Source organism: Psittacula echo (genome assembly GCF_963264785.1).
Source record: "Psittacula echo genome assembly, chromosome: 3".
Classification (NCBI taxonomy): Eukaryota; Metazoa; Chordata; class Aves; order Psittaciformes; family Psittacidae; genus Psittacula; species Psittacula echo.
Window position 1 is genome coordinate 36424614 of NC_137736.1, and position 27090 is coordinate 36451703.

General features: G+C 38.1%; 1 protein-coding gene across 7 annotated transcripts in view; it reads right to left on the reverse strand.

The window, feature by feature from the left end:
* Positions 1-27090, reverse strand: part of KDM6A (lysine demethylase 6A) — a 160582-nt gene that overhangs the window by 90374 nt on the left and 43118 nt on the right. For all 7 annotated transcript variants that reach the window (XM_080613945.1, XM_080613941.1, XM_080613947.1 and 4 more), the window contains one exon: positions 23285-23334. In XM_080613945.1, coding sequence (XP_080470071.1) covers positions 23285-23334 — 50 coding nt within the window. The remainder of the gene's footprint in view (positions 1-23284; positions 23335-27090) is intronic.

Genomic DNA, 27090 nt, shown 5'->3' on the forward strand with positions numbered 1-27090 from the left:
AAAAAGATTCTTTTTAACTAGATCGGTTTCCCAGCCAAGTTCATTGTGTAATCCCTCACCCTCAGCAACTGCATTAGCACGAATGAAAGAGTGGAATGTAGCAAAGTAAGTAAAATCTCTGTAAGCCTACACTGCTACTAAGAAAATGCATATTAAACCTACAAGGGCTTTCAAACAGAAAGAGTGAAATCCTAAAGATTTTAACACACAACCTGCCTTTAAAAAAAACGAAACAAAACAAACCACAAAACTCAATACTTTCGATATTATAACTAGATAAACAGATTTTATAAATTATGTAAATGTTTGACTTGAGAGAAACCAACTTCTATGGGTCAGTAAAAGATGGATAAAAAAATGGACTAACACCACAGCCTGCTCGTCAGCCTTCACCATGCAGGTAGGTCCTTAATCAGTGAGAAACACAAGCAAATATACCAGTTCTTCTTCATGACTCTAAGGGGCAGGGCCAGACATAGGTAAAATAACCCCTTTATTTCATGAAAGGATATCTACTATTTATACAGAAATCAGAGTGTACCCCACCTCACTATGAGACAAAAAATAAATCAGAAGAAACAAAGTCCCCACGCAGTCACGTGGTGGAAGCCTAAAGATGAACTATGGGGGAAACGGGAAAATAATTGAAAACAGCTCAGCACCCTTATGAGGCCAGTGATTGTAAAGCCTTTGATAACACCTTAAAACTGCTTCCAGCAGGATTCCAAACGCCCCTTCCACAGCTGCCTAAGCTCCAGCGGAACCTGCAGTCCGGCCCATAATCACACCAGGCTGCAGAAGAGGTGGCATGTGGGCAGGGGGCATTGCTCTTCAGGAAACCTAACTAAAAAAATAAGGTTTTACAGTTTACAGCTCATCCTGTGGTCACAGGGTCTCTCAGCCACCTGTTCCAAGCAAAAGAAAACTTTTTTGTGTCCAAATGTGTGAATATGTTTATTTATTTACTGAAAAAAAACCAAAAGAAGTAGTTTTGACGCTACGGTGCCTAATATTCCTCCCAACACTATTCAATATATAGTAGCAGTTCCCTAGAGAGTGTGCACCACATAAAAATTCCACTCAGGCTACTGTGTATAAACAGCTATATGCCTTTGGGAGCTGACAAGCTCTAGCAGTTCCAGTCACAAAGATTGTAAGTGTTCAGGAGAAGGAGAGAGGGATTAAACAAAATTTGTTTAGATTTGTAGAAACATGAAAAAGAGAGCTCCTCGTCTAGATGTTCTACACATTTGTCACACCTGCAGAAATTCTAAGATCCTGTAAGGGGTGTATTACAAATTCATTTAATTAGTTTTGGCTTCTTCAAGGTCTTCAAGAAATTTTATAGTACCTGAAAAATCATTAGGTTTATACAGGATCTTTAAAATACAGTTGTAATATTGCAAAAATACACCTACGGCTTGTAGACAAAAACTGGGTAATACATCATTCTTGAGTCATAAAAAATACTTCCTTTCTTTCACAGAAAAAATTTTAAGAAGGTAAAGTAGGAAAAAACATAACAAATAAAGCCCAAAGAAACAAAAACTGCCATCCACAAAGTATTGTGGATGTGTAAATATTTTTCTTCTCTCTTCTTGTTGGGGTTTTTTTGGTGGGGGGGGTTCTTTTTTCTTTTTTTTCCTTTCTTGTGAGTGGTACCTATGTTTGAAATTACCATGCTCTCCTCCCTATCCTGCTCATCTCCTTCTTAGAGAAGACAGTACATTTGTCCGTATCTTTTTCAACTTCTCACCAGCGCTGCACTTCCCTATTCCCTGTAGCACCCCTCTCAATGAGCACTACTTTTTAAACTCCCCTGAAACACTGCCGTCCCACCATTTTCACTCAAGGACCAAGACACAGATGGCAAAACCTGCTTAAACATGCTCAAGAGGGGAGTCTGGTTCTACCACAGTCCCTCAAATGGCTTCCCAGCAGTATCTGTAAAAAAGCTTCTTGTCACCCAGGGAAGGACAGGGTACATCAGACTATTACTTAATTATCAAAACTCACATACAGGAACTAATTCAAGATACATTAATAATTTCAAAACCCTTTGAGTAATACGCTGTGCTACAACTGCTTTACAGTGACCACTTTAATATTAAAGACAAAATGATAAAGCAACACTAAATAACTCAAAATAACTGATGATGGAATATATACAGTTTTGTAAACTGGGTATTCCTTAATCTGTAAGCAAATCTCAGTCTTTGGCAAAATGGAATCCACATCAACTAGTCTACCTCCTCAGATTTGTCATAAGAACAAACAGCCAAGCAAATGTCTAAACAGTGATCGTTGCTATGGGTATCTGATTTACATGCTTTCCACTGAAGCTTACAAAATTTCACTTGATATCAACATCTTCATTTTCCACTTGATGCAAATATTTTCATTAATTTACGTATTTTAACAGAAAACAGTGTTTTCATGAAACAAATCAAGTGAGCAAAGGTGTTGTGTAGCACACAAAATTAAATTCACCTTCAAAGACTTTTTATAAAGACTGTTCGTCTAAGCAAATTTAATATTCTCCCTAAGATTCCCCTAATACTGTCAATACTCACAAAGTCTTAGACTGGATGCTTGGTAACTAAACTGATTTGCCCAAGGTTTGCACAAAGAAATGGATACGGCACCTGTGGAGATCATCTAGGCTGACTCTCTGCTCGGAGAATGGTCAACTAAAGCAGGTTTTCAAGGATGATGTCCAGTTGGGTTTTGACTGCCTCTAAGGATAGATGCTCCACAAACTCCCTAGGCAACCTCCTCCACTCTTCAATCACCTTCACAATTTAAAAAGTCTTCTCTGTTTTTAAAAGGAATCCTGTGTTTTCAATCTGTGCCTGCTGCCTTTTCTTCTTTCAGCAGGCACCACTGAGAAAAGTCTAGTTGTACCTTCATTACTTCCCGAATCAGGTATTTGTTTATACCCTTAACAAGATGCCCCTGAGCCTTTTCTTCTCCAGGCTGAATAACCTCAGCTCTCTCAGCCTCCTCTCCTTGTATGACAAAGGGACATCCTCCTTCTGGAAGTCAGGAGTGACATTTCCTTTTTTCCAGGCCTCAGGAACCCTCCCCTAGGAGCAGAATCCAGACACTAGGAAGAAAATTAACTCTATCCCTGCCAAAATCAGGACACTCATAATCCTGTCCTGCAGGCTCTTATTTTTGTTCCATACTCTTGTGGTGGGGTCCCCAGTGTTGATTAGCAAAAGCAAGTCAAACACAGAGCAGCTCTTTTCAACCTTGGTTTTTTTTTTTTTGAAGACTACCATTTTTATTTCATACCTATTACAGGATTTGGTCTTTCTCTTTTTCCACATAGATACAGTGGCCTAACAGAAATTACCAGATCTCTTCACAAATGTTTTTAATCAGAAGTACAGAAATGGTGTGCATACATGAAGAGACATTAAATATTACTGAAACATCTTTTTTGGAAGATAACATTTGGTCAGTTTATTGAAATGTTTTATTTCCTTTTCTATGGCAAGTGATCATCACTATTTATGCCCAAAACATTTAATGAAATTGATCTACTAGTATGGAATTTTACATTCTTGATTCACCATTTTCCAACCCTTTCCAGTAAGGACAGGAACCCCACTGAGTTTACAAGTAGCCCCATTACTTCCCTGTCAGTTTCTGACTGCTGGAGAATCACTACTATGTTGGAAAAAACCTTAATATCATTAATTACACAGCTGTTCTGTCTGAGGCACTCCACATAAAATGGGAGTGGACAAGCAGAATTCTAAAGCATGAATGACTGCAAAGGGATTCAAATACACACAAGCAAACCAATAAAAACCAAAAAGGGAAACAATCACAAAAATGAAGTGGCAAAACTGTCTATGGTTGTTCCTTTGAACCTTAAAGCCACATTGTGCTGGGTGCTACCGAGAACCATACTGAATCTGGAATTCTGCTTAATGGAAATAACTAAGTTGAATTTTGAGTAAGTTGCCAAAGAATGCTGTGGCTACTTATATGTTGTTCTTTGCAGGTGAGTAACTCTTGAACCAGTTAGCTGCCTTTAAATGAATTCTGAAGAAAAGAGAATATCTCAAAGATGGAAAACTTGGAAAATGCCACTGAAAATACTTGCTGGATAAAGAAAGAGCCCCCAAACCAAGGCCTGCCTGCAGAAAGCAGATAAGCGTTTAATTACTCTCCCCTCTTTGGGAAGAGACACTTAACTCAAGAGCACAGTTTTACATCAAGCATGTTCTTTTCCTGCTCAGAGATGTCACAGAAAACAAGATGTCATTCAGGATGCTTCACTAGGAAAACTAGAGGAATTCCAGTTTATGTGTGCTTCCAAAGTAAAGCGGGAGAAGGAAGGACAGGAGGTGTGAAAGGACAACAGACACCAGCCTGTCATTACCCAGGCTTCATTAACTCTAGCATAAAAACAGTTTGTTCTGTAAACTGCAAACTGAACAAAATCCCACATTTGGAACAAAATTCTTAGTATCAGCTTTAGGAAAAAAGTCACACTGGTTGCTTCAATTTTTACTTGATTTTTACATTAGTCAGTAACATCCTTAGATGGGGAATGTTACTCGATAGCATATAGTTTGTGTTGTTATAAATACATACAATATTAAAGTAAGAATGTGTAACTTTTAAAAGACTTAACGGTTTTCAGTATCGAAATGCAAGCTCATTGCATAATGGTTGCTAGTTAGATATCAATCAATTATTACTGAAAATGATTTTCCAATTAGATTCATAGTTGGTTAAGTAGTAACACTAATTGGTGTTCTAATTGGTGATTTGCTGTTTTATTTGTTAGAATGTACAAATACTTAAAATAGGATACAACAGACAAGGCAGCAGGCCCACATGACAGGCAGCTGGGGGAGCAGACAAGATGGCCAGCAGCCAAGAGCAAAGCAGAGCAGCTGGGCAGCCCACCAACCATTCCCACAGAATATTTCAATCCCATCAAATCATCATTTCTTAACAGAAAACTGTACATCAGTGAATTTTCAGCCCACTCTATGAATATATACACACCAGAGAGAGTGCAAGAGCCCTCAATTTCTAAAGGCAAAACAAATAAAGAGAAAAATACAAACAAGCCGAATGATAGGACACTCACTCTCCACCATCTCTGCTAATCCTGCACTGCTCTACTTAGCTCTTTCTTCATCTATTCCAGAGCTCAGCTTGCTTTCCCCCATTAATCCCCCTCCTTCTTACCACTGTATCACTGATGCTGTACGTGATGCTAGTTACTTCTAACTAACAACTTAACTTCTGAAAAATTGCAAATGGAAACATCACAACTGTCCTGAATCAGGACCTTGAACAATTTAAATCCACTGGTCTCTCCTCAGTTCTGACTATCGCCTGATAATCACAAGGAAAGGTTATAGGAAACCTCTCAAACATGGTAGTTTTAAAATCTTTTTTATCTGGGGCAGTTTATTTCTAACTCCGTTGCTTATGCAGGTAGCCAGCAGCCTGAAGGAGAAGGGAGGAGAGGACAGGAAAGCCCATTAACCAACGCCACAGCATGGAGATTTTCTCCTCCTCTGTTCATTTGACATCCTTTTGCAAGACTCTAGGGAACTTCTATTTAAAGTTATCTTGCTAAGTTGAGTTCCCTGTAATAATTTTACATTCAAATTGCTGCTCTTTGGTGCGAGTGGATACCCCCTCTTACCCTTGCACTAAAAGTCAGCAGAATCCCTTTCTAATCCATGGTGTTCATGCACCCTTGTTCCTAACATTTAATTCTTTTCTTAAACAGAAACACATCCACTTTACGATGTGCTGTAGGAAGTTCAGGCTGTATTTAATTGATAAACATGGTAATTATCTGATTCTGTATCAACTGGTACATATATTCTACTTCTTGATATCTCTCATAATTTCACAGTATGATAGCTATGCCTCTCAATCGTTTTTAAACCTTTTTAGGGCCTTCACTGTGACGGACTTCAAGACTTTTCAGGCCTACAATTCAGATCCTTTTCAGTAAAACAAAGGGAATCCTCAGGCTAACAACCTGCTTCAGCCCTCCCCAAATCCCCTAGAGAACTCTGCTGTCTGTGCAATATGCCTGTCATGAAAGCAGTAAAATAGAAAATTCCACTTTATTTACTTTCATTTCAGTGAAATTGGAGCTCCTATACCTAGAAGTTTGAGTAATCTGACTTTATGAGAGCTGTGTCTTAGATTCTTCGTATGGCTGCTCTCCCTTCATTCGCTTTTTTCCAAAAGAAAAGTCTACCAAAGTGACGCAGGAGAAGAGGTACACTTCTAGATTTATATTGGTCTGATACCCCAGACCAGTGAATTGCTGTTCACCTCACACTGAATGACACAGCACAGAGATGGGAAACTTTGTTCCACGCATGACAAAGTAATCCTTTGTTGACATGGTAAATCGCATTCTTCCCAGCGATTGAAAAACTGTCGACCACCTTCTTTTCACAGCCAGAACAGATGAGTCACCATGGAATGGAACAGCGCTTCAAGACACTGCTCCAATACCTCAGTGATTCACTGTGTTCCAGCCAGATAACAAAGCAAAGTCCTACCCCTGGTACTTGCTCCCTGAACTCAAATCACCAAAGTATCTCAAGACACACACAACATCTCCAAGTTTGTATGTACAAGCTGTAAGACTATCTAATGAGAACTAGAATCCCAGGAAAAGATAAAAATCAGTTTATAGAGGTTAGCTACCAGGGAACATGGAAAGATGCCACATGGATTTGAAATTACACATCTACATAAAATACCAGAATTAGAAAAAAAAAAGTAGCATAAAAGAAAAAAAAAAAAAAGAAACAAACAAAAAAACCAAACCAAAAACCCTCAAAAAACAAAACCAAAACAAACCACCAACCCAAAATTTCAGTTTTTCTCTTTTAGAGTGATTTTTATTTTAGATTAATTTTCCAACGCAGCACTCAATATCCATTCTTAGTTCAAGACTAGCTGCCTGTGGCATCAGTCATCTGGGTTTGTCTTGATCTCAGAAGAGACATTCTTCATCTGTTTGCTTCAGTTTTCTCACTGCTCAAAGCCAAGGTGAGAAAAATTCTCCAGCAAGGAGTACCTACATGTTCTCCTTCTATAAAAGCCAGGGTTACAGGCATTGCGATCAAGGAGAGACTTCCAAGGAATCTGTCTGACATCAGCGTAAAGGGAAGAAAGTTTAGGAAAGAAAAATGCTGACATGCGTCTCTCTAAAAAGCATATTGTCTGACTGAAGCAGTACTGCCTTCAAGACAAGCTTTTCTTCAGATCTTACTTAGAAGTTCCAGACAGATAGAGGGCTCTGTTTGCCTAGATTTTGAGATCAGAAACAGAAATTACATGGGATTATAATACTCCATTATGAACTAGATGGAAGACTTCATTTATATTATTATATTTTTATGGATTTCAGAGAGAGAACTGGCTAAAGTGTACTGAAATTCTTGTGTAGCTCCACAAAGTAATCCTGCTATAGACAACATCCAATGATCGCATTTAATCAGAAAATTATCCTTCCTCTCCAAAAGGTAAAGACTATGTCACTAAATGGAAACGTAACTCCAAGTAGGTGATCCTGGAGGGAGGGAGCAGGCTATCATACAGCAGTAACATTTAACTTTTCAAACGCTGCTGTTGAAGTTACCACCAAGAATAACTTCATTTACTTTTCTATCATTATTTTAAGCCTTTCCCTCCCATGAATACCCTCACAACCTCCAGTGATTTGTGGTTCAGAGGTTTCTAAAGCCAGACAAAATGTCTTCATATTTAATTGCTCTTAATGGATTTTTCTTCCCTGGATTTGCCCAGTTGATTTTCAAAACCATTAAAATATTGTGAGTCCGCAGCATTCTGCAAAACTGATGTAACTTCCTATACAACCAGTGAAATGAAAACTGGAAAATGTAGTACACATGAATTTCCTGCAGCAGTTGACAAGAGAAAGGAGAATTGCAGCAGCAACGCTATTCTCATTTAAAGAGATTCCCCTTTCTCTGTCACCACTGTGGGTTTTCATCCTCTAGCCATAATGAAAATAATAATTAGGAATAATGACCAGTTTATCTTCCTCTTTTCTAAGTTCAAGCTAACTGAACATAACAATCTCTGCTTTCTGCCTCCCCCCATTTTTGATCCATCTCTCCTTCTACAGTGCTTACGAGGACTGGATTCAGATTTTTCAGCTTTTTTTTTTTTTTTTTTTTTTTTTTTCAGAAAAAGTTTACGAATTTCTGATTACATCATTAAAATAGCTGGGAATTGATCTGTGTCTAACCCCAAGAGTCCAACAGGTGCATGCACGAAATGGATCCCAACCCTCTTTAGAAAGAGGAAAAAGCAGTAATGCAAACACTTCTAAAAAACACATTAGACAGCATCAGTATAGTTATGATGCCTGGTAATACAGTTTTATTGCTGTTTTTCTGATGAACCTGAGAATTCAGAAAGAAAAAGCTAAAATAACGCCTGCAATAAGAAAAACACTAAGTAAAAATCTAATCCAGAAAGAAAGACTGAATGAGGAAACCAAGAACAATTGCTACATTTCTTTTGGCTTGTAATACCAGATAAAACATAACTGAGGAACTTTTTAGCCTTGCAGAACAAAGACTAGGCTGGGAAAGAAGAAAACAGGGTGGAATATCTTTCTCTATAGGAGAAGAGATACTTCTTCCATATCTGAGGTGTTGGATCTCTCATCAGTATCATTCTCATATGAGAAATTAGATGAGAAAAATGACATAGCATGAAGAATAGAAGTTATGAGTTCTGAGTTATCCCTGAGAAGTTGGGAGGTATAACTTGTTCAAAATGACACTGCACAGTGACTTAGGAATTAGTGACAAAAAATTTGAATATAGCAGCCCAGAAAAGTGGCTGAGGGTGACAAAGCTAATATTTTTCCAAGCTAGTATTTGTTTCTGCATGCTGGGAAATTCCTTCCTAATTACCACAGACCTGCAAGCTGTATAGGAACAGATAATTAGCTGCAGGTTTTCTAGGTAGCTACATACTTTCTCAGCATATATTTAGATTTTCTTGAGGTTATCTAAACTCCAAGGCTTTTTTGTTTGCTGTTAGTATGCTTTAGCATTTGAATTTCCAGTGTTCTTTCAGCACCTGGCCTTCCCTTCAGTGAAAAAGCACTCAGTGATTTCAGCACCCATCTTCACCTGATATACTCCACAAAGGCAAGCAGACACCAGAAATTACTTCTTGCTACACCTTTACACAAGTAAACATAAGAAGCAGAACTGATTTCTATTTCTCCTCTAAATAGTCATCTCTGTAAGGGTGCTTCAGAGAGCAGAGCAAATTCATGCTCAAACACACAAAACATTTTAAATTATTTGCCTTTTCTTCAGAGCATGAGTTTATTAGCTTCACACAACCCACTTAGGGAGTCTTTAAGAAAGAGACACAAGTTCTGTCTCCCCATCCTCCCACCTTCTCCATCTATTTGTACTAGAACCACTCACACTTCAACCACTCCTACCCTACCCTTCCCCACCACACAGAAAAGCCTGCATCTGTATCCCTGGGAAAAGGAGGGGATGCAGAATGCAGCAGCAGAAATGCTTTAATGAGGCATATGCTTAAGGAGTTTTCAAAAAAAACAAATATCAATTCTGGAGAGAGCAATAAAATAAATATATATATATGTATATATATATTATATATACATGGAGAATAAAACAATTCTTTGTTTCCAAAACTAAGCAAGTATTTAATCTTTTCAAGAATGAACCTTAAAATGCAAAAGATTCATTTCTGAAGAAAAGCAATGCCACTCATTCATGAGACGGCATCTCCTTACAGCTTATGATCAAACTGGAATCTACAAAACAGAAATAAGAAAAACAGGGTGGTGTGCTTTAACCTTTTCCATGCAACAGAAGAGCAATCATACGGAGCAAAAGTAACTGTATCATGCAAACAACAGAATACTTCTGAAAAAACAAGAATCACATCCATTGTCAATACAGTTGTTTATATTTAGAAAAAGAAACATTTGGCCATTCAGTATCATCAACATTCAAATAATATTCTTGCACACTGAAGATGTGTCCTCTGTTCGAGGCAGAACTGTTCTACTCAACTAAATATGCCTCTCTCCCAAAAATCTGAATTGATGAGATTCTCCACTGTCACACTTCAGCATGTCTCATATTTTAGCATCCTGCATTCTCATCACAAGGATTGAAGAAAGGAGGCATGCTGTTATTCTAAGTACTAGTAGATGAAGGATGACAGGTTTTTATTCTGCACAAAGGAAACTTCTGCAATAGGAGAATTTAACATGCATTAAAAGCTTTTCTGAAGAGACTTTTCCATCAATCCTGATGATACTTATGGTATTTCCACCCAGAGTATTCGGATTTTTAAACAGAGACCATACATACAGGGGGACAAGAAAAGTGTCTCTGCTGAATTTCCACAGTGAAACATCACTATTAAAAAATGTTATGAAGATTGTTTGGAAACAGATTCCATGTCCAGGGTGAGGTGGGAGTGTTTCCTCTGAGGTTCTGTCTTGTCTTCTCCTGCCCCAAGCACAGTTTTCCCCCAAAGCACATTCTTTCCTCTTTTTCCATTAATATTCTGAGTGTATTACAGATTTTTCAGAGTTTTGAGTTCTTATAAATCCACTGATTAAAAGTGATGAGTGGCTTAATGAACGAATACACACTGCAAAAAAAAAAAATTAAAACTGCAGACACTGCAAAAAAAAAAAACCTTTTTCTAATTTAGCGCAAATGCAAAATATTTCTAATCAAATAGAAACATACATGGTCCCTAAAAATACCTAATCCTTTTTGTGACCCAAAGAGGTACATGGCTTATACATGCAGAGGAGGATTCCTTTATTTTATATGATGACAGTTAATAAAAAGAGATATGAAAAAAGAGGCAATTTATCAAATTTCTCTGGAGGTCAAAGGCAACATCAAAATTTATTAGCTAAATTGGTCAGTCTCATTCTTTTTAAGATTTTACACCTACTCTTGATTCCTTTCAAGGAGTATACCACCCTGTCATAATTTCATTAGATACATCATCTAATAATAGATTTACTTATTAGAACCTTGTTTGATTTTACTGTACACAAAATTGGACAGGCTGTATTATTTGTGTGTATTAACAATAGCAAAAACCAGCATCTGCTTCTCTCTTTGTCACAGGACAACCCAAGAATTCCCTGTGGTTTAGTCGACAGAGGGATAGAATTTTAGACATGCACACACACCCTAGAATGTACAAACCCCAAAACCGTAACTCTTAAGATTTATTACCCTTTAAGAAACATCTGGATAAATGTATCCTCTTTTCTAAACCAGTGATCACTTGTGCTTTACTCTAATTAACAGCACGAAATACAATGCATTTTTTTCTTTACTTTCTAGGTGGCATTCATTTAACAACATGTTTCAGAGGAAAAAAAGTATACTTCCTTCAACTTCTCACAGAACATTTATTTTCAGCACCCAACATTAAAAGACCTTTTTCTGAAACCCAAATACAGTTGTTCTTTTCCTGAAACCAAGATACAGTTGTTCATTTCCTCTTATTAACTTGTGTATTTTACAGACGGACCAGGTGTTACTGGTAACACAATCATAAGTACCTTTCCAGCATTCCAGAGTTTCTTTTTATTAAAAAATTTTTTTCTGAAATATTTTGAAAGCTTACACCATTCTTTCACCCTTAGGAACAGGCAGAATTGCAGTTAGTGCTCATAGTTTGCATTTAAGAAATTCAATTTTTTAACATCATGCTAACTGATCACATCTATGTGATACTTTAAATGAGGTTATTTCAGCATTTCCAAAGCTACCAAATGTTCTAATACAGCAGAGAGATTATATGGTGCACAGTTCATAAATTTTGCCCTTCAATTTAGCAATCTTTGTACTACAAAGCAATCAATTTAGCAATCTTTGTACTACACTGATGACTGGAAAAGGGGAAATATAACCCCCATTTTCAAGAAAGAGAAAATGGATGACCCAGGGAATTACAGACCAGTCAGTCTCACCTCTGTGCCTGGCAAAATCTTGGAGCAGATTCTCCTGGAAGGCATGCTAAGGCACATGAAAAACAACAAGGTGCTTGGTGACAGCCAGCATGGCTTCACTAAGGGGAAAGCCTGCCTGACCAATTTGGTGGCCTTCTATGATGGGGCTACGAAACTGATGGACAAGGGCGGAGCAGTTTATGTCATCTACCTGGACTTGTGCAAAGCCTTCGACACTGTCCCACACGACATCCTTGTCTCTAAATTGGAGAGACAACAATTTGATAGGTGGACCACTCGGTGGATAAAGAAATGGCTGGATGGCCGCACACAAAGAGTTGTGGTCAATGGCTCGATGTCCGGCTGGAGACCGGTAACGAGTGGTGTCCCTCAAGGATTGGTGTTGGGACCGGTCTTGTTCAACATCTTTGTTGGTGACATAGACAGTGGGATTGAGTGCGCCCTCAGCAAGTTTGCCAATGACACCAAGCTGTGTGGTTCGGTTGATACGCCGGAGGGAAGGGATGCCATCCAGTGGGACCTTGACATGCTTGTGAGGTGGGCTGATGCCAACCTTATGATGTTTAACCATGACAAAAAAAAAAAAGCCTGGTCCAGGCAGCACACAGCAATGTTAAAGGGCCAAAGAAATTCCTGCTTGTCACCAAGAACGCCCTAGGGTGCCACTGCAGAGAAAGGCAGAGGGGAAAAAATTACCCCACAAGAAACAAAGCCGCCATCCTCTGCAGAAAGGTTGGTTGGTTGTTTTTCAGAATCCACCACTGCAGTCTCTGCAATACCCACCGTCTTGGAAATTAGGACTGCTGCCTAATTAAACCCACACCCAGTGTGCAAACCCAGAACCCAAGCATGAAGATTAGTCCCTAGCTGAAAAACAGAACATCTTCCTAACAGCAAGTCCATTAAAGCTTTGGAGTGCCTTTTTGGAGCCACTTCCACTTGATAAATAACAGAGGAAAACACCCTATCAAGGTAATACCCTGCCCTGCACCACCTGTCCTTCCTGGTGGCCACAACTGAAGCAGATCAATCACCCTTACTTCTTCCTTCAAAAAAATGAGACCGCACCTGGAATACTGTGTCCAGTTCTGGGCCCCTCAGTTCAAGAAGGACAGGGACCTGCTGGAGAGAGTCCAGCGCAGGGCAACTAAGATGATTAAGGGAGTGGAGCATCTCCCTTATGAGGAAAGGCTGAGGGAGCTGGGTCTCTATAGTTTGGAGGAGACTGAGGGGTGACCTTATTAGTGTATATAAATATATAAAGGGGGAGTGTCACGAGGATGGAGCCAGGCTCTTCTCAGTGGCAAACAATGATAGGACAAGGGGTAATGGGTACAAACTGGAACACAAGAGGTTCCACTTAAACTTGAGAAGAAACTTCTTCTCAGTGAGGGTGACAGAACACTGGAACAGGCTGCCCAGGGAGGTTGTGGAGTCTCCTTCTCTGGAGACATTCAAAACCCGCCTGGATGCCTTCCTATGTAACCTTATCTAGGTGTTCCTGCTCTGGCAGGGGGATTTGACTAGATGATCTTTTGAGGTCCCTTCCAATCTCTAACATACTGTGATACTGTGTGTGATACAAGTGCAAGGTCCTACACCTGGGTCGGAGCAATCCCAGGCACAGCTACAGGTTTGGCAGAGAAGACATTCAGAGCAGCCCTGCAGGGAAGGACTTCGGGGTGTTGGTCGATGAAAAAATGAACATGAGCCAGATTCAGAAAAGCCAACCGTATCCTGGGCTGCATCAAAAGGAGCGTGACCAGCAGGTCAAAGGAGGTGATCCTGCCCCTCTACTCTGCTCTTGTGAGACCTCACTTGGAGTATTGTATGCAGTTCTGGTGTCCTCAACATCAAAAGGACATGGAACTGTTGGAACAAGTCCAGAGGAGGGCCACGAGGATGATCAGGGGACTGGAGCACCTCCCGTGTGAAGATAGGCTGAGAAAGTTGGGGCTGTTCAGCCTGGAGAAGAGAAGGCTGCATGGAGACCTCATAGCAGCCTTCCAGTATCTGAAGGGGGCCTACAAGGATGCTGGGGAGGGACTCTTCATCAGGGACTGTAGTGACAGGACAAAGGGTAACGGGTTCAAACTTAAACAGAGGAAGTTTAGATTGGATCTAAGGAAGAAATTCTTTACTGAGAGGGTGGTGAGGCACTGGAATGGGTTGCCCAGGGAGGTTGTGAATGCTCCATTCTTGGCGGTGTTCAAGGCCAGGTTGGATGAGGCCTTGGGTGGCATGGTTTAGTGTGAGGTGTTCTTGCCCATGGCAGGGCAGTTGGAACTAGATGATCTTAAGGTCCTTTCCAACCCTAACTATTCTATGATTCTACAAATTTCTCCTAGATCTTGTTCTTTTAACAACTCCATCTTTCCAAGTATCTTCTCATATGCAATTTCTACCCGTCATGAACATACTGAAAATACAAGTTCATGATCTAAATGTTTTAATAACTATTAAAAATTTCTGGAGAAACATACTGCTGGCTATGTGCTTTGCTATATGTTTTTTTACTGCTCTTACTTTAAAAGTTACTTTGACGATGTTATATCGATTTCTCCTCCTCTCCATTTTTTTGTTTTGCCAGTACATCTTAGGATCAAAGTGAAAAGTTTTCACCAACATAGTTACTCTTATACACTGTGGCCCCAAAAAAAAAAATATTGTGGAAAATATGTCCTCAGTTATTTTTCATCAGCAGTTCAGTAAAAGACTTCATGCAACTGCCAGATCCTTCGTTCTGATTTCCTGAAAAACCCTTTCTTTTGTGACAGAATACTGTTATCATCTGCTGTAGTACCAGCTATACATTAAAAATCTTCATTGTTTAATTCATAAGAGAGGAGTTTTCATCATTTTAAATCCCTCCTCCCCTTGCTATGGACTCTCCAGGAAGTTCAGGACAGAAAGTTAATTTCTATCAGCTGAAGCCCCATTACTGTAATTCCCTCTACTCTTTAACATACCAGATTTTTATTATATACTTCTCTTGCTTCCCAAGTGAGCCTCGGTGCTTCGCAGTTTACCTTTTTCTGTTTTCCTCAAAATAGAAGACATCCTGGTCAGCTGAAGAGTGACACTGTGCTCCTCACCTGAACAGTTACCTTCTTCCTCAGATTTCTCTTGTGGTGAATGTATGACAGAGGTTGCTACTTGGGAGAAGGCTGGCAAAAGTCTCCTTTCAGTTCTCCTGCAGTCCACTCCTGTATTATTCTATATATATACCTTCCTCCTTTCTTTCCATATGTTCTTAGCTTTGAAGTTTGTTTTTAATTCTCTCATCTTCTTTACATTCAGATTCTCAGCAGGGCCACAATCTTCCTTCCCCCACTCCCTGTGATTCTTCCTCAGCTCGTCTTCCTCGTATTATTTGTTCAGTCTCACTTGGTCTTACAGTTTTTTCTGTCCTCAGCTTCCTTCCTCCTCTTATGTTCTTTTTCTGGGCATAATAGGTTGCCATCCTATATTATAATGCTTTATCAGGCTGAGACTGTATTTCTAGACTGCTTTCCGCAATACAGTCTCCTGAAAATACTTATCTCATTAAATACCATAAAAATATTCTTAACTCCATTACGAAGACCTACTGTCTTCAGCATTAAAAAATTAGGGCATTCAAACTGATCTCTATTTTGTATTTGTTGTTCCATAACACATGATAATATCATGTTTCTCTCCCTCTTTGTCTACAATAGGGCCTTGAAAAATTGTATTTCATACCTTCTCAGAATGTCTTCATCCAAAGCCTTCTAGTGAAACAACTGCAATCTAAAACCTTTTGTTTTATTCAAACATGAGCAGTGGTAGAGAATCCTATGTGCTGCACAGATGACCGTCTTATTTTCAGACAGAAGAGCATGTAGAAGGTATTAATAGTATCTCCCTTTCCAATGCCTTCCAGAGCAGCTGAATCTTTATTTGATTTCTGGTTTTATTTTTCACTTTCTGATTCCCCTTTTCCTCTGAAATTTGTATTTATTCTATTCTTATAATTTTTATTTTATTTTGCAAATATATTCTGAATTGCAGGTTTTCAACCTGGCCATCTTTATGTGATCTACCATATCTGCCAATTACTTTGTAAAGCCCTTAATGTCAACAAATGCCACTTTCAGCAAAGGTTTTTGAAACTTGCTTTCTTGATCCAAGTCTTCTTCTGAATGCTTCTTTGATAATGTCTCCCTGACCAAGGGGGCTGCTTGTCTTCCTGCTTTTCTTGTACATGCCCTATGTTGCTACATAGCAATAATTTATATTAAAGGCTTTTTGCATAATTTTAAAATTTTGTTCTCTGAAGACTCTTCCAGGGAAATCTGTCTGTCTCCTTTATATGGGATATCCATTCTCTCAAAAAGTTTCAAAAAACAAAGTCTTGAATAAAAAGCAGCTCTCACAAGCCATTCTACTGCCTTTTCTGCTATTTTCATTCCAGGAAGGTCTGCCCCAGCAATTGCTACTGATCCTGTACCATTGTACTGTCTCAATTAAACCAAGCATTTATATTCAATTAAAAACAATAATGGAAGTTATGATGAATTCTGTCTAAAAACACTACTTGGTATTTTGAGGTTACTGCAGAAAATAAAACAGTTGTGACTCAATGAAGTGGAAAATTGCTGTCTTATAACAGATCCTCTAAGGTGCAAAATGTTCTCACCACTTTTGCTGTTATCAGTATGTCTAGTAATTGCTTTTTGTCCAGCTATTTTAAAGAGGGAAATAGACTTACAATCTGGAGAAAAAGACACAGCAAAAAATACAAAACTAAAGTAGTAATGTTTTTATAATTGTTTTCATATTTATAGCACTAGGAGTACATACAAAAAAACCCCAAACACTTGGGCTATCAAGATGAAAAAGACAGAGAGAGATTAAAAGAAGCTGCATAAAAATATTTAAACAAGCAACAGGTCACATTTAAAAAACAAACATTCATGGGCTTTTATTACTTCAGGGGACTGGAGCACCTCCCGTATGAAGGGAGGCTGAGAAAGTTGGGGCTATTCAGCCTGGAGAAGAGAAGGCTGCGTGGAGACCTCATAGCAGCCTTCCAGTATCTGAAGGGGGCCTACAAGGATGCTGGGGAGGAACTATTCATCAGGGGCTGTAGTGACAGGACAAAAGGTAACAGGTTCAAAATTAAACAGGGGAAGTTTAGATTGGATCTAAGGAAGAAATTCTTTACTGAGAGGGTGGTGAGGCACTGGAATGGGTTGCCCAGGGAGGTTGTGAATGCTCCATCCTTGGCAGTGTTCAAGGCCAGGTTGGATGAGGCCTTGGGTGGCATGGTTTAGTGTGGGGTGTCCCTGCCCATGGCAGGGGGGTTGGAACTAGATGATCTCAAGGTCCTTTCCAACCCTAACTATTCTATGATTCTTTCGGGGAAAAAAAAGCCTTACTACTAATTAATAGTGGTTTAGAGCCATACAATTGAGAATACTCCTAGCAACATTTCTACATAGGTTTAATTATAAAACAGCATTGTGAAAAATTACCTGGTACAAAATTACACTTTATGTCTATATAGGAAGGAATGTTATAAAATCACTTTTTCTAACAAAAAAACAACTCAATGTTGTAGACTTAGATCATATCCTTCTTCCATGACTAGCACACATATACACAGTTGCATTTTCCTGGGCTTTCAATTTGTAGTTTTTTGGTTTTATTTAATATTTTTGCATGGTTTTGGATTCTCCTCAGTTTTATGAAGACTTTCTGGGAAAAGTGAGAGGAAATTCTGTTATTTGCAAACATATAACCAAAATTAAATTTCTAAGAATTATCTATTTTAAAAGACAAATATGAAGAAGGTCTGAGGTAAGTATTTGAACTCAGTAATTCTCATGTCTAGTAAACATGTGCAGGGAGTACCAAATAGCTGCTTTCCAGAACTAGACCGATACCTTGCTCCAAAACAACTATGGGATTTATTCCCCCTCCTCCACTTAATTTTCTTTTTTTTAAACTAGACCATTTGGTCTTTTATACAGTATAGCCATGCAACTGTAAATTCAGTTTGTACCTGTCCTATACCCAGATATTCTTCAAATCCACTGGAACAAAGACATTTTCAAATATCTTTGAAGCCTCACCGTCGGGGTTCACTAAACTTCTTTGATATTTTCACCCTGACCACATAAATGAAATCTTTATTTAAAAGAAGGTGATTAGGACCATTTTCATAACAATGAGATAAAGAGTGCCTGCCAGATTTACTTTTCTTCTAGGAAACTTTCCAGCCAAAGTCAACAGCTAACAAGAATTGTACCTCTGAACCCATGCTGAAGGATGTAACTCACTAACTAAATGTTCTTCAAACATTCCAAGGAACATTCATATTTTCTGACTGATCCATTCCAAACATTTCCCCATAAAGTGATAGTTTCTTTTCTGTTTAAGGCATCCTCAATCTAAGTTCTAGCATCCTAGTTAACAGTAGTCTTCCTTGATACTGGAGTAACTAATTTGCACAGTAACTTCCATCATTTTAAGCTACACTTAAAATGCATCTCTAAACACTGTGCCCTGGCAATCCTCCAGTTTATTCACATATAGATAGAAATACTTAAGTATTTGTGCATCCTCTGTTACTCAGATTAAACACAGCTTTTTATAGAAATCCTTGAAGACAGACAGGATACAGTGATGAATTAACACACTCAGAATTAAGGTACAATGGCAGTACTGTCCTCATGCTCCTTATAACTAGTCCACAGTCCCCTGGATTTTACTAAAATCCTGTCTATAAAGCTACCTATTCATTCCCCAACCACAGAGATTTCAATATGGGTGACATGAAAACACTGCAGCGAATCAGCATATGGGACCTCACTTCTCCTTAATATATCCATACCAAAATATTGTATTTGTTCAAATTCTGTGTTGCAAAAACTACAGGTTCGCAATTTCTAACTGTCAGTATGTGAACACTCACCTACCTGCAAAAGGCCAAATATATACTATATAATAAAAACTATCAAACCACATAAGGGCTGCAGTAGTAGCAGTGATATGCCAAAGCAGAGATCTAATCAAAGTACAGACAACCATGTTCTTCTCAAATACCCTCTTGGGAATCACTCTAGTGAGCACTGAAACCTCCTGTAGCCCTATATCCATGGAGGAAGGTTTCCAGGTCTCCCCTACCCTGGACAACCATGTCAGTGTTAACAGATCTAGATGTTTTACATTTACACTCAATTCACTCATGTAATAAAATTTCTGTTATAACAGCCCTAGCCAAACCCAGACGTTATATAAAAGAGTTCAGTACGATCAACTGCATTAGAATACAACCACATGAGATGATTAAAATAACTTTTTTCCAGGTGCCAGATATCTGCCATCAAGTTTGGTTAAAATCAAGAATATCTTACTCCCTGCTGAGCTTTTAATCCTGCCTCCTCAGAATATGTCAAAACTGATAACCATGGCAGACACTTACACTTGATGTCTTTATTTTCTCAGTAGCATCAAAATCTACGAACTGCAGTTCTAGCTGTCTCCCTCTCCTGAACTGCCCTTCCTATCCATTCATCCCCCACAGTCGTCCTCACCTCCCCCAACATGTTGACACGGGAGTTTTAAAAAGATATCAGAATGAAGTACATTGCACAGAAGGGAGATTATTTTAGCATAGGCACATAAGAAGCAGCAGCATTGAGAAAACTACTTGAATGCAAGAACTCTATTAAGTTATCTCAGCTTTTTATCCAAGTTGATCTATTTACTTCATCTCAAGTCAAATATTTTTTTTAAACAGACTTAAGGTACCACAGTGCCTGTGCAGAATGAAAATTGCGCAAACTATATAATTTTACAGGACATTTTATGTGGATCTGTCAGTGTCCAAAGACATTACTGCAAAAAGTGTTCTATTTAGGAACACGTGACATAATGCAAGCTAGCTCTTTCAAAACTATCTGTACAGGTATTACCTCATTGAAAGGAAGTAATGTCTCGGAGTGAAGGGAAGTATTGATGTGGTAAATGGCAAAATACAGTGTCTTCCTAACCTTTCACCCCCACTTCTGTCACTGTAACTTACACCCAGAATATATTTTCTAAAGTCTTTTTTCTTTTTGTTCCATAGGATCAACAAAATGCTTAGTGCGTTGCCAACAAACAACCCATGCACCAAATTCTGACAGAAAACAACCTGATGAAAAATTCAAACCATCAGAAAATTCTATTAAAAAAGCAAGTAGAATGCTTTTGTTCATGAAAGGAGAAGAGATGAACTGTAGAATGAATATCTTATAATGAACAATGGATGAAAATAATGCTCAATTACTAATCCCATGCAACAGCAAACACCCAAAGTAGCAGAGATTATAAAGACTACATAAGGAGGCCAAACTATACCCAAAGCAACTTAAATATCACACAACCCTTCTAGAAGTTTTCTATTTATAAATCAAAGAACATACAGAACACTTATTTCAACCATGCAAACTTGCACTGCACCGCAGTAAGTAATTCCAGATATGCTGCCTAAGACTGTTCATCTCTGGTTTCAAACCTTCCTTATATAATAACCTTCATGTGATTCAGCACTCTCTATCAACCTCTCAGTTCTCTCACAGCTCATAAATATTATACTTTCTTCACTCACTTCTCTCCCTTTCTTTACCATCACAAATTCCAACTTCATTGATGACATCTAACCCTGTAAGAGCTAAAACTAGGAAATGCGACTTTTTTTTTCTTTTAGTAATCTGTAGCTCTTCGGGAAAAAAAAAACCAAACTTAATTGCAAACAATAACAAAACAACATATATGGGTAACCAATAATATACCACAAGCTTACTATTCTTTACTAGATGAATTCTTAAGACACAAAGCTTTAAGGATAACAAGAAACATGAAATCCTCTCAGTTGGGGTAAGGAGAGGAAGACTTTTCTCTAGCGCGAAGCTTCCACTGCCAACTCCAGACTAGCTTCATCATCCCTTAATAACATGAAATATGATTCACCTGTGATTTTACTGGTTTCAGCAAAAAAAGGTTTTAACTGAAAACATATTTTTTGGCTCTTTCAGGCTCTTCTTCATGCATATAAAAATGAAGATAATCCCCAAAATTATTATGGAAAAAAAAAACTAAAACGCTTTATACTACATATTTATAAGGAAGTTTATAACGAGAACAAGTAGCATAGTATCCTCCCCAGGTAAGGCCAACCTTAAGAAAAATTACCAGAGTTTGGAGGGGTGGAGAATGGGAATAGGAGGTGTTGGTGGATTCCCCCTCCCCTCCTTTTTTTCATTTTAAACATCAAAATGCTCTTTTGTCAGCTGCAAACAACTGTTTGAAATAATCTCTGCATGGTAGAACTCTTGAGATGCACACAAGAAACAGCTATGTTAGAATATCAGCACACTGCATACAAACAGAATTTGCTTTCAGTAAGTCAAGCATAGATCATGCATTTTACTGCCACCCATGCTCTTGAAATGGAACTGCAAAACAATCAGAGTTAGCATTTATTTTAACTGCAGAAAATACTCTGAGCCATACTGAAACATTCTATGCCTATGGAAATACATATAATCATTTACACTTCACCCTGAGTTCTGAAAATGCAGAGAAAATAATTTAGTAATCATAGAATAGTTAGGGTTGGAAAGGACCTTAAGATCATCTAGTTCCAACCCCCCTGACATAAGCAGGGACACCTCACACTAAACCATGTCACCCAAGGCTCTGCCCAACCCAGCCCTGAACACCGCCAGGGATGGAGCATTCACAACCTCCCTGGGCAACCCATTCCAGTGCCTCACCACCCTCACAGTAAAGAACTTCCTCCTTATATCCAATCTAAACTTCCCCTGTCTAAGTTTGAACCCGTTACCCCTTGTCCTGTCACTACAGTCCCTGATGAATAGTCCCTCCCCAGCACCCTTACAGGCCCCACTTATCACTTCTCCTAATAATGAACCATTAGAACAAAAGCCAGACAAAATAATTCAAGTCACAATCTATTCTGAAATGCTTAACATGGAAAAAATACAAGCAACAGAAACTATTATAATAAATGTTTAATTAATCAATTGATTTCAACATTCATTTACAGCAATCTCTAAACTAAGTCTCCGAGAGTACATAAGTAGTAAGGATATATGAATGCTTTCATTGTTGTAATTTTTAAACTACAGGGGTTATTTCTAAAACAACTCCTTCAACTCCAAAATGGCTTAGGTGCAAAAATGGCATCATACAACTTCTACTGGAGCCAGGGCTTTGCAAGACAATACAAACAACTTCCTCGGGATCTTCCAATTTGACCTCTCCTTCCATACGTCAGAATTCACTTATTTCAGTTCATTCGTTTACACTTTATTTACCCTTTCACCCTTTCCACGACCCAAATGGAAGAAATTTTCACAGGATTTTTCAGAACATACTTAAGAGTCCCTATAAAATGCAATGAACACAGAACATGTTGTTGCTTTAATGCTTGCATATACCTAGTATTGATGTCTTTCCAGAATGAGTCCTCCCTATTCAAATTATGCACTTATACACACTTTCAAGGAAAACAACTATTTAAGACCATACAACTACCTACTGTGCTATCTGCTTTCCTGCACCTCTGTCTCAGTCATGAGCTTCACATTATTTCCTATTACAATATAATAATGCTAACTATTTTCGATAATATCACTGTGAGAAATGTCTTCATTTTACTAATCTGAAGTCCTAGCACCTCTACACAGACTTATGTATAAGACACGTTCAACTATACAGGATTCTTTTCCCTGTCTTACGTAAAAGCATTATCCAAAATACTGAAAGGTACTTCAAACGATCTGGCATTTGCAGAAATAAAAAGCAACCCGAGAACATTTTTCCCAGTACAAGTCCAACGCCTGTGCAGAAGCTTTCAGGTGTCTTATGATTCTCTCAATACTCATACATACCCACATATCTATGCTTACATAAGAAAACCTGAATGGATAATAATTCAAAAAAACATAAACTGTGTCAAGTTAACTGATTTGCCATTTCAGCAAGTGGCATGAATATTTTTATTTTATTTATAATAAATTTTATTTATAATAAATTGTACATATCGGTGAATATTGCCATTAACAACTAATATGCCAAAAATTAATTGTAGGTAAATACTCTAAACTTATATTGAAATTCATCTTTTTTAGAAATTTGATCATTTACGATAACATATTAATTAACAAACAAACAAAAAAAAAAAAGTCACCATATACAGACCTTCCAGTAGTCAGATTGTAAACTGTAGTACCTCTGGTATGCAGATAATGCTGTAGGAGAGAAAAATGAATGTTGAATTCGTTTGGTTACATTTTCTTTGAAGAAAAAGACAGAAAACCTTAGGAGTCAGAATACACAACATTAAAATGATAAATGGTTTAATAAAAGTAACACTGCCACAATAAGTACACTGTTGTGGGTAATGCATTCCTTGATACTGTAATTTTGTTTTATGAAATGTCAACCTAAAAGTATATTTATTATTAATCTTACGAATGTAAATCAAGCAATATTTTACAGAAAACCTCTAATAAAGAAATAATTCGAAATTTTGGGATTTTCATCCTGGACAAAGCTGTTGTAAGATTTAAAAATTTAATCATGTAGCTCATTTACCATGCTCCCTGATGTCCTGTAATTTCTAAAGAACTGGTGCAGAGGGACATACAAAGAGAAATCAATTTCACATGCCCTTTTATTCATTAACTAGAGAAACAAAAGCAGGCAGAAAAAAGCTTGTATTTTATTCAACATTCAAGGCCAAAGCTAACCTGGAAAACAGCACTAAGAGCAGCTCTGTTTAGTAGAACAGTAGCTCTACCTGGCAACATATTTCTCAAATCACCATTCCTGCACTGCTCTTCCCCACTAAAAATTCTGGTTGATTCACCTTGCCCTTAGGTTGACAGGCCACATCAGACTGTAATGCAAATGTTACAGTAAGAACAACATTCTTGTAAGAACACTGCACTAGGCACCATCCAAAAAATTAAGACTTTTAAATAAAGATTCACTGTGGTAACACCAATATTTGGATTTTTTTAGTATCTGCATTTTAAAATGTAAGAATGGTTTCTCTACAGTATGCATGTTCCAAACAACAAAAGAGGGTGAACTCTGCTTTGAAAAAATACAAGCTCTAAACAGATTAAGACAGTAAGAACAATACGTACTTTATGTGCAGGTTCATTTCCTGTAAGTGCCACGGGTAAACAATGTCCCCAAACTTTAAGACCCTCCTAATGCCTATCTTGCATATTCGTTTCTATAACCTAACAAAAGTCTTTAAGTATAAGCAAAATAAGAACAACATACGCATAATGACAAGGCACACAGAGCTTTCCCTTCTGAAGAATAAACAGATGAGTGCAAAGACATACAGAGCCTCCCAACCTTGCATTTTTAAATGCCTGATAGATGCCGAATGAATGTATGCAACTTAGTTGAGTAAGATCACCTGAAAATCCACTGGGCTAAGCCTTTCAGAACACAATTCCTCCCCTATCCCCCCCATCAAATTTGGTACAATCTGAAGAATGACTGCAGTTTGGCAGTGTAAATTTAAGAATGTTATGACTAAGCATTATTTCAGTCACATTCTGTAATTGTTTTATAAAGGATGCTCACAATAACACAAAACCTCCTGCCCCAAATGCTCTTTCTAGACTCACATTCTCCTAGATATCAATGACTTCTCAACAGAAAGGCATAATTCAAAAAATACCAAAACAAACCAAAACCACCAGAAAACCCCAGCAACACTTAAGGCTGCAATATCGTTTACACCTTTACTTTTCATCCAAGACTGATCATCCCAAGGCGAGACAATTTTTGTCAAAAAAAAAAAAAAAAAAAAAAATTTCTATGAACTACTGCCCCTCTTTTAACATAGGATCAACTCTCATTTTTAACAACACAACTACTCCATTTCAGTTAAGATGTCCTTTTTTAATGAAATGAGTGCTTTCAAATCACTCCTACTCACTCCAGAATTCTGAAACAACCTTCTGATAAGAAGCTTATTATTGAGCTTTTCCAATCTCAAAGTCTGCCACTGAAATTCTTAAAGATAGGGAATTGTTGCAGGCCAAAGACATGGAAACTTTTTTTTTCAGCATGCAAAACACTCCAGCACATCTAGAAAATGCATGCCTGGACATGTCCAGAACAGGACTGAGTACCAACAACAGGACAATGTTTCTTGCTTCACTCTCAACCGTATTTGCAAAATTATCTAGTCAACCACAGAAAACTCACTTAAAAGCACAAAGCTGAGAGAGCACATTCAGACATCTCAGCCAATATTGGACAAGTGACTCCAGAATTCCTTAAAAAGGTGCTCATAGTTACCTATCTCCATCCTTCTACCCACTATTTCATTACTTATTGTATCAATTTACACTCTTCCTATTAACATCTCTCTCCAAACCCTGGCAATTTACATTATTTGCCTAACAGGAAATCCTTAGGATCAGACTGTTCAAAACCTTAAAACCGAGGGGCAGATACAGTATTTGCCACCCTACTCTAAATAGGAAGGGGGGGGTGGGGTGGGGTGGTATATGCCCCAAAGCTACATTGTAGCTTTTCAGATCAATCAGCAGCAGCTACATTGTTTGAATAGAGTAAAAGAATTTTTACCTGCCACCACTCTGGGAAGAAAAACACCATCTTTCCACCCAAACAACTGAAATTACTGGACAGTAAGAAACCTCATCAACTCAGGCTCACTTTGGACTCTGTGTCTTTAAAGCCCCTGCCTCCTATGCAGAGCTGACCCTCGCCGAGTTCATACAGTTACAGTATACTGGTTTCCTCTTGCAGGTTTCTACAGCCACCCAGAACTACGGACTTTAACACTGTCAGCCTTTATTATTTGTTACCTAAAAATTTGCCTTCTCCTTTTACTGTGACTAAGGGTCAAGAGACATCTCATAATCAGGACAGAGATGATACGGGTTTCTTACTCACCTCTGTGTAAGCTTCCTTGATTTCACACAGAGAATACAAATTAGATTTTATGTAATTACCAGGTATGGGGTTTCCAGGTGTTACCTTGTTATTTAATGGTCTGGGGTATTTTTAATCTGCTTAATTTCATAAAAGGTAGAACTATAAAATACGTAATTGTATCAGCAATACAACAGACAATACAACAGACAATCTCTCCTCATATCCAGTCTAAAACTGTAACCTAACAAACAAGGTGAAAATGGCAAGCAAAATGTCTAGACTAAATGACATCCACCTACCCGTCACTTTTAGAACATCTAACCACAAATCACACAGAATAACTTTTACGACCTGTCTTAACAAACCTACTTTATACTTCAAAAATTAAGAGGCCTTTCAAAGTGACGCAAACATGAAGCAGTTTCAGCATTTTAGTGCTTGAGTAAGGAAAAAGTGAACTAGATGCTGACACCATCTAGTGGCACCTTGCAAGGCTAAATGTGACTAACAGATTTTTGGCTTGCTGAATTTCAGGAAGTTGAAAGCATTAATTTGATGACATACTCCTGAAAAGAGAATTTTAAAATAACTCAAAAGTCCATATTCTTCCATGTAAATCAAGAGTTGTTTTCTTAAATAAAAATCTATTTTAATGTTAATTTTTAATCAAGCACTGACATTTCTTAGTGCTTAGCTGATGTGAAAACAAGCACTTTGATAGAAAAAAAGCTGAAGAACTTCACAAGCGGAACAGTGAAAGGATGCATGTGTTGCTTTAGATTGACAATGCTTCCAGGAAAAACAAATCTTCATTAAATACTTAGGAGACCACACACAGGTCATGGAAACAGGTTATTACATACCGCAGGTTTTATCCACAAGTGCTTTAGCCTATCAAGGTTAACACTACTGGGCCATAAAACTAAAGACATCAAAACCTGAGGGAATACCAAGGTTTAGTCAATGGAATGTACTTTCTGCTGGGTCAAACATGGGCTGGAAGCCCAGGCTCAAAGAGTCATGGTGAATGGAGGCAGATCCAGTTGGTGGCTGGTCACAAGTGGTGTTCCCCA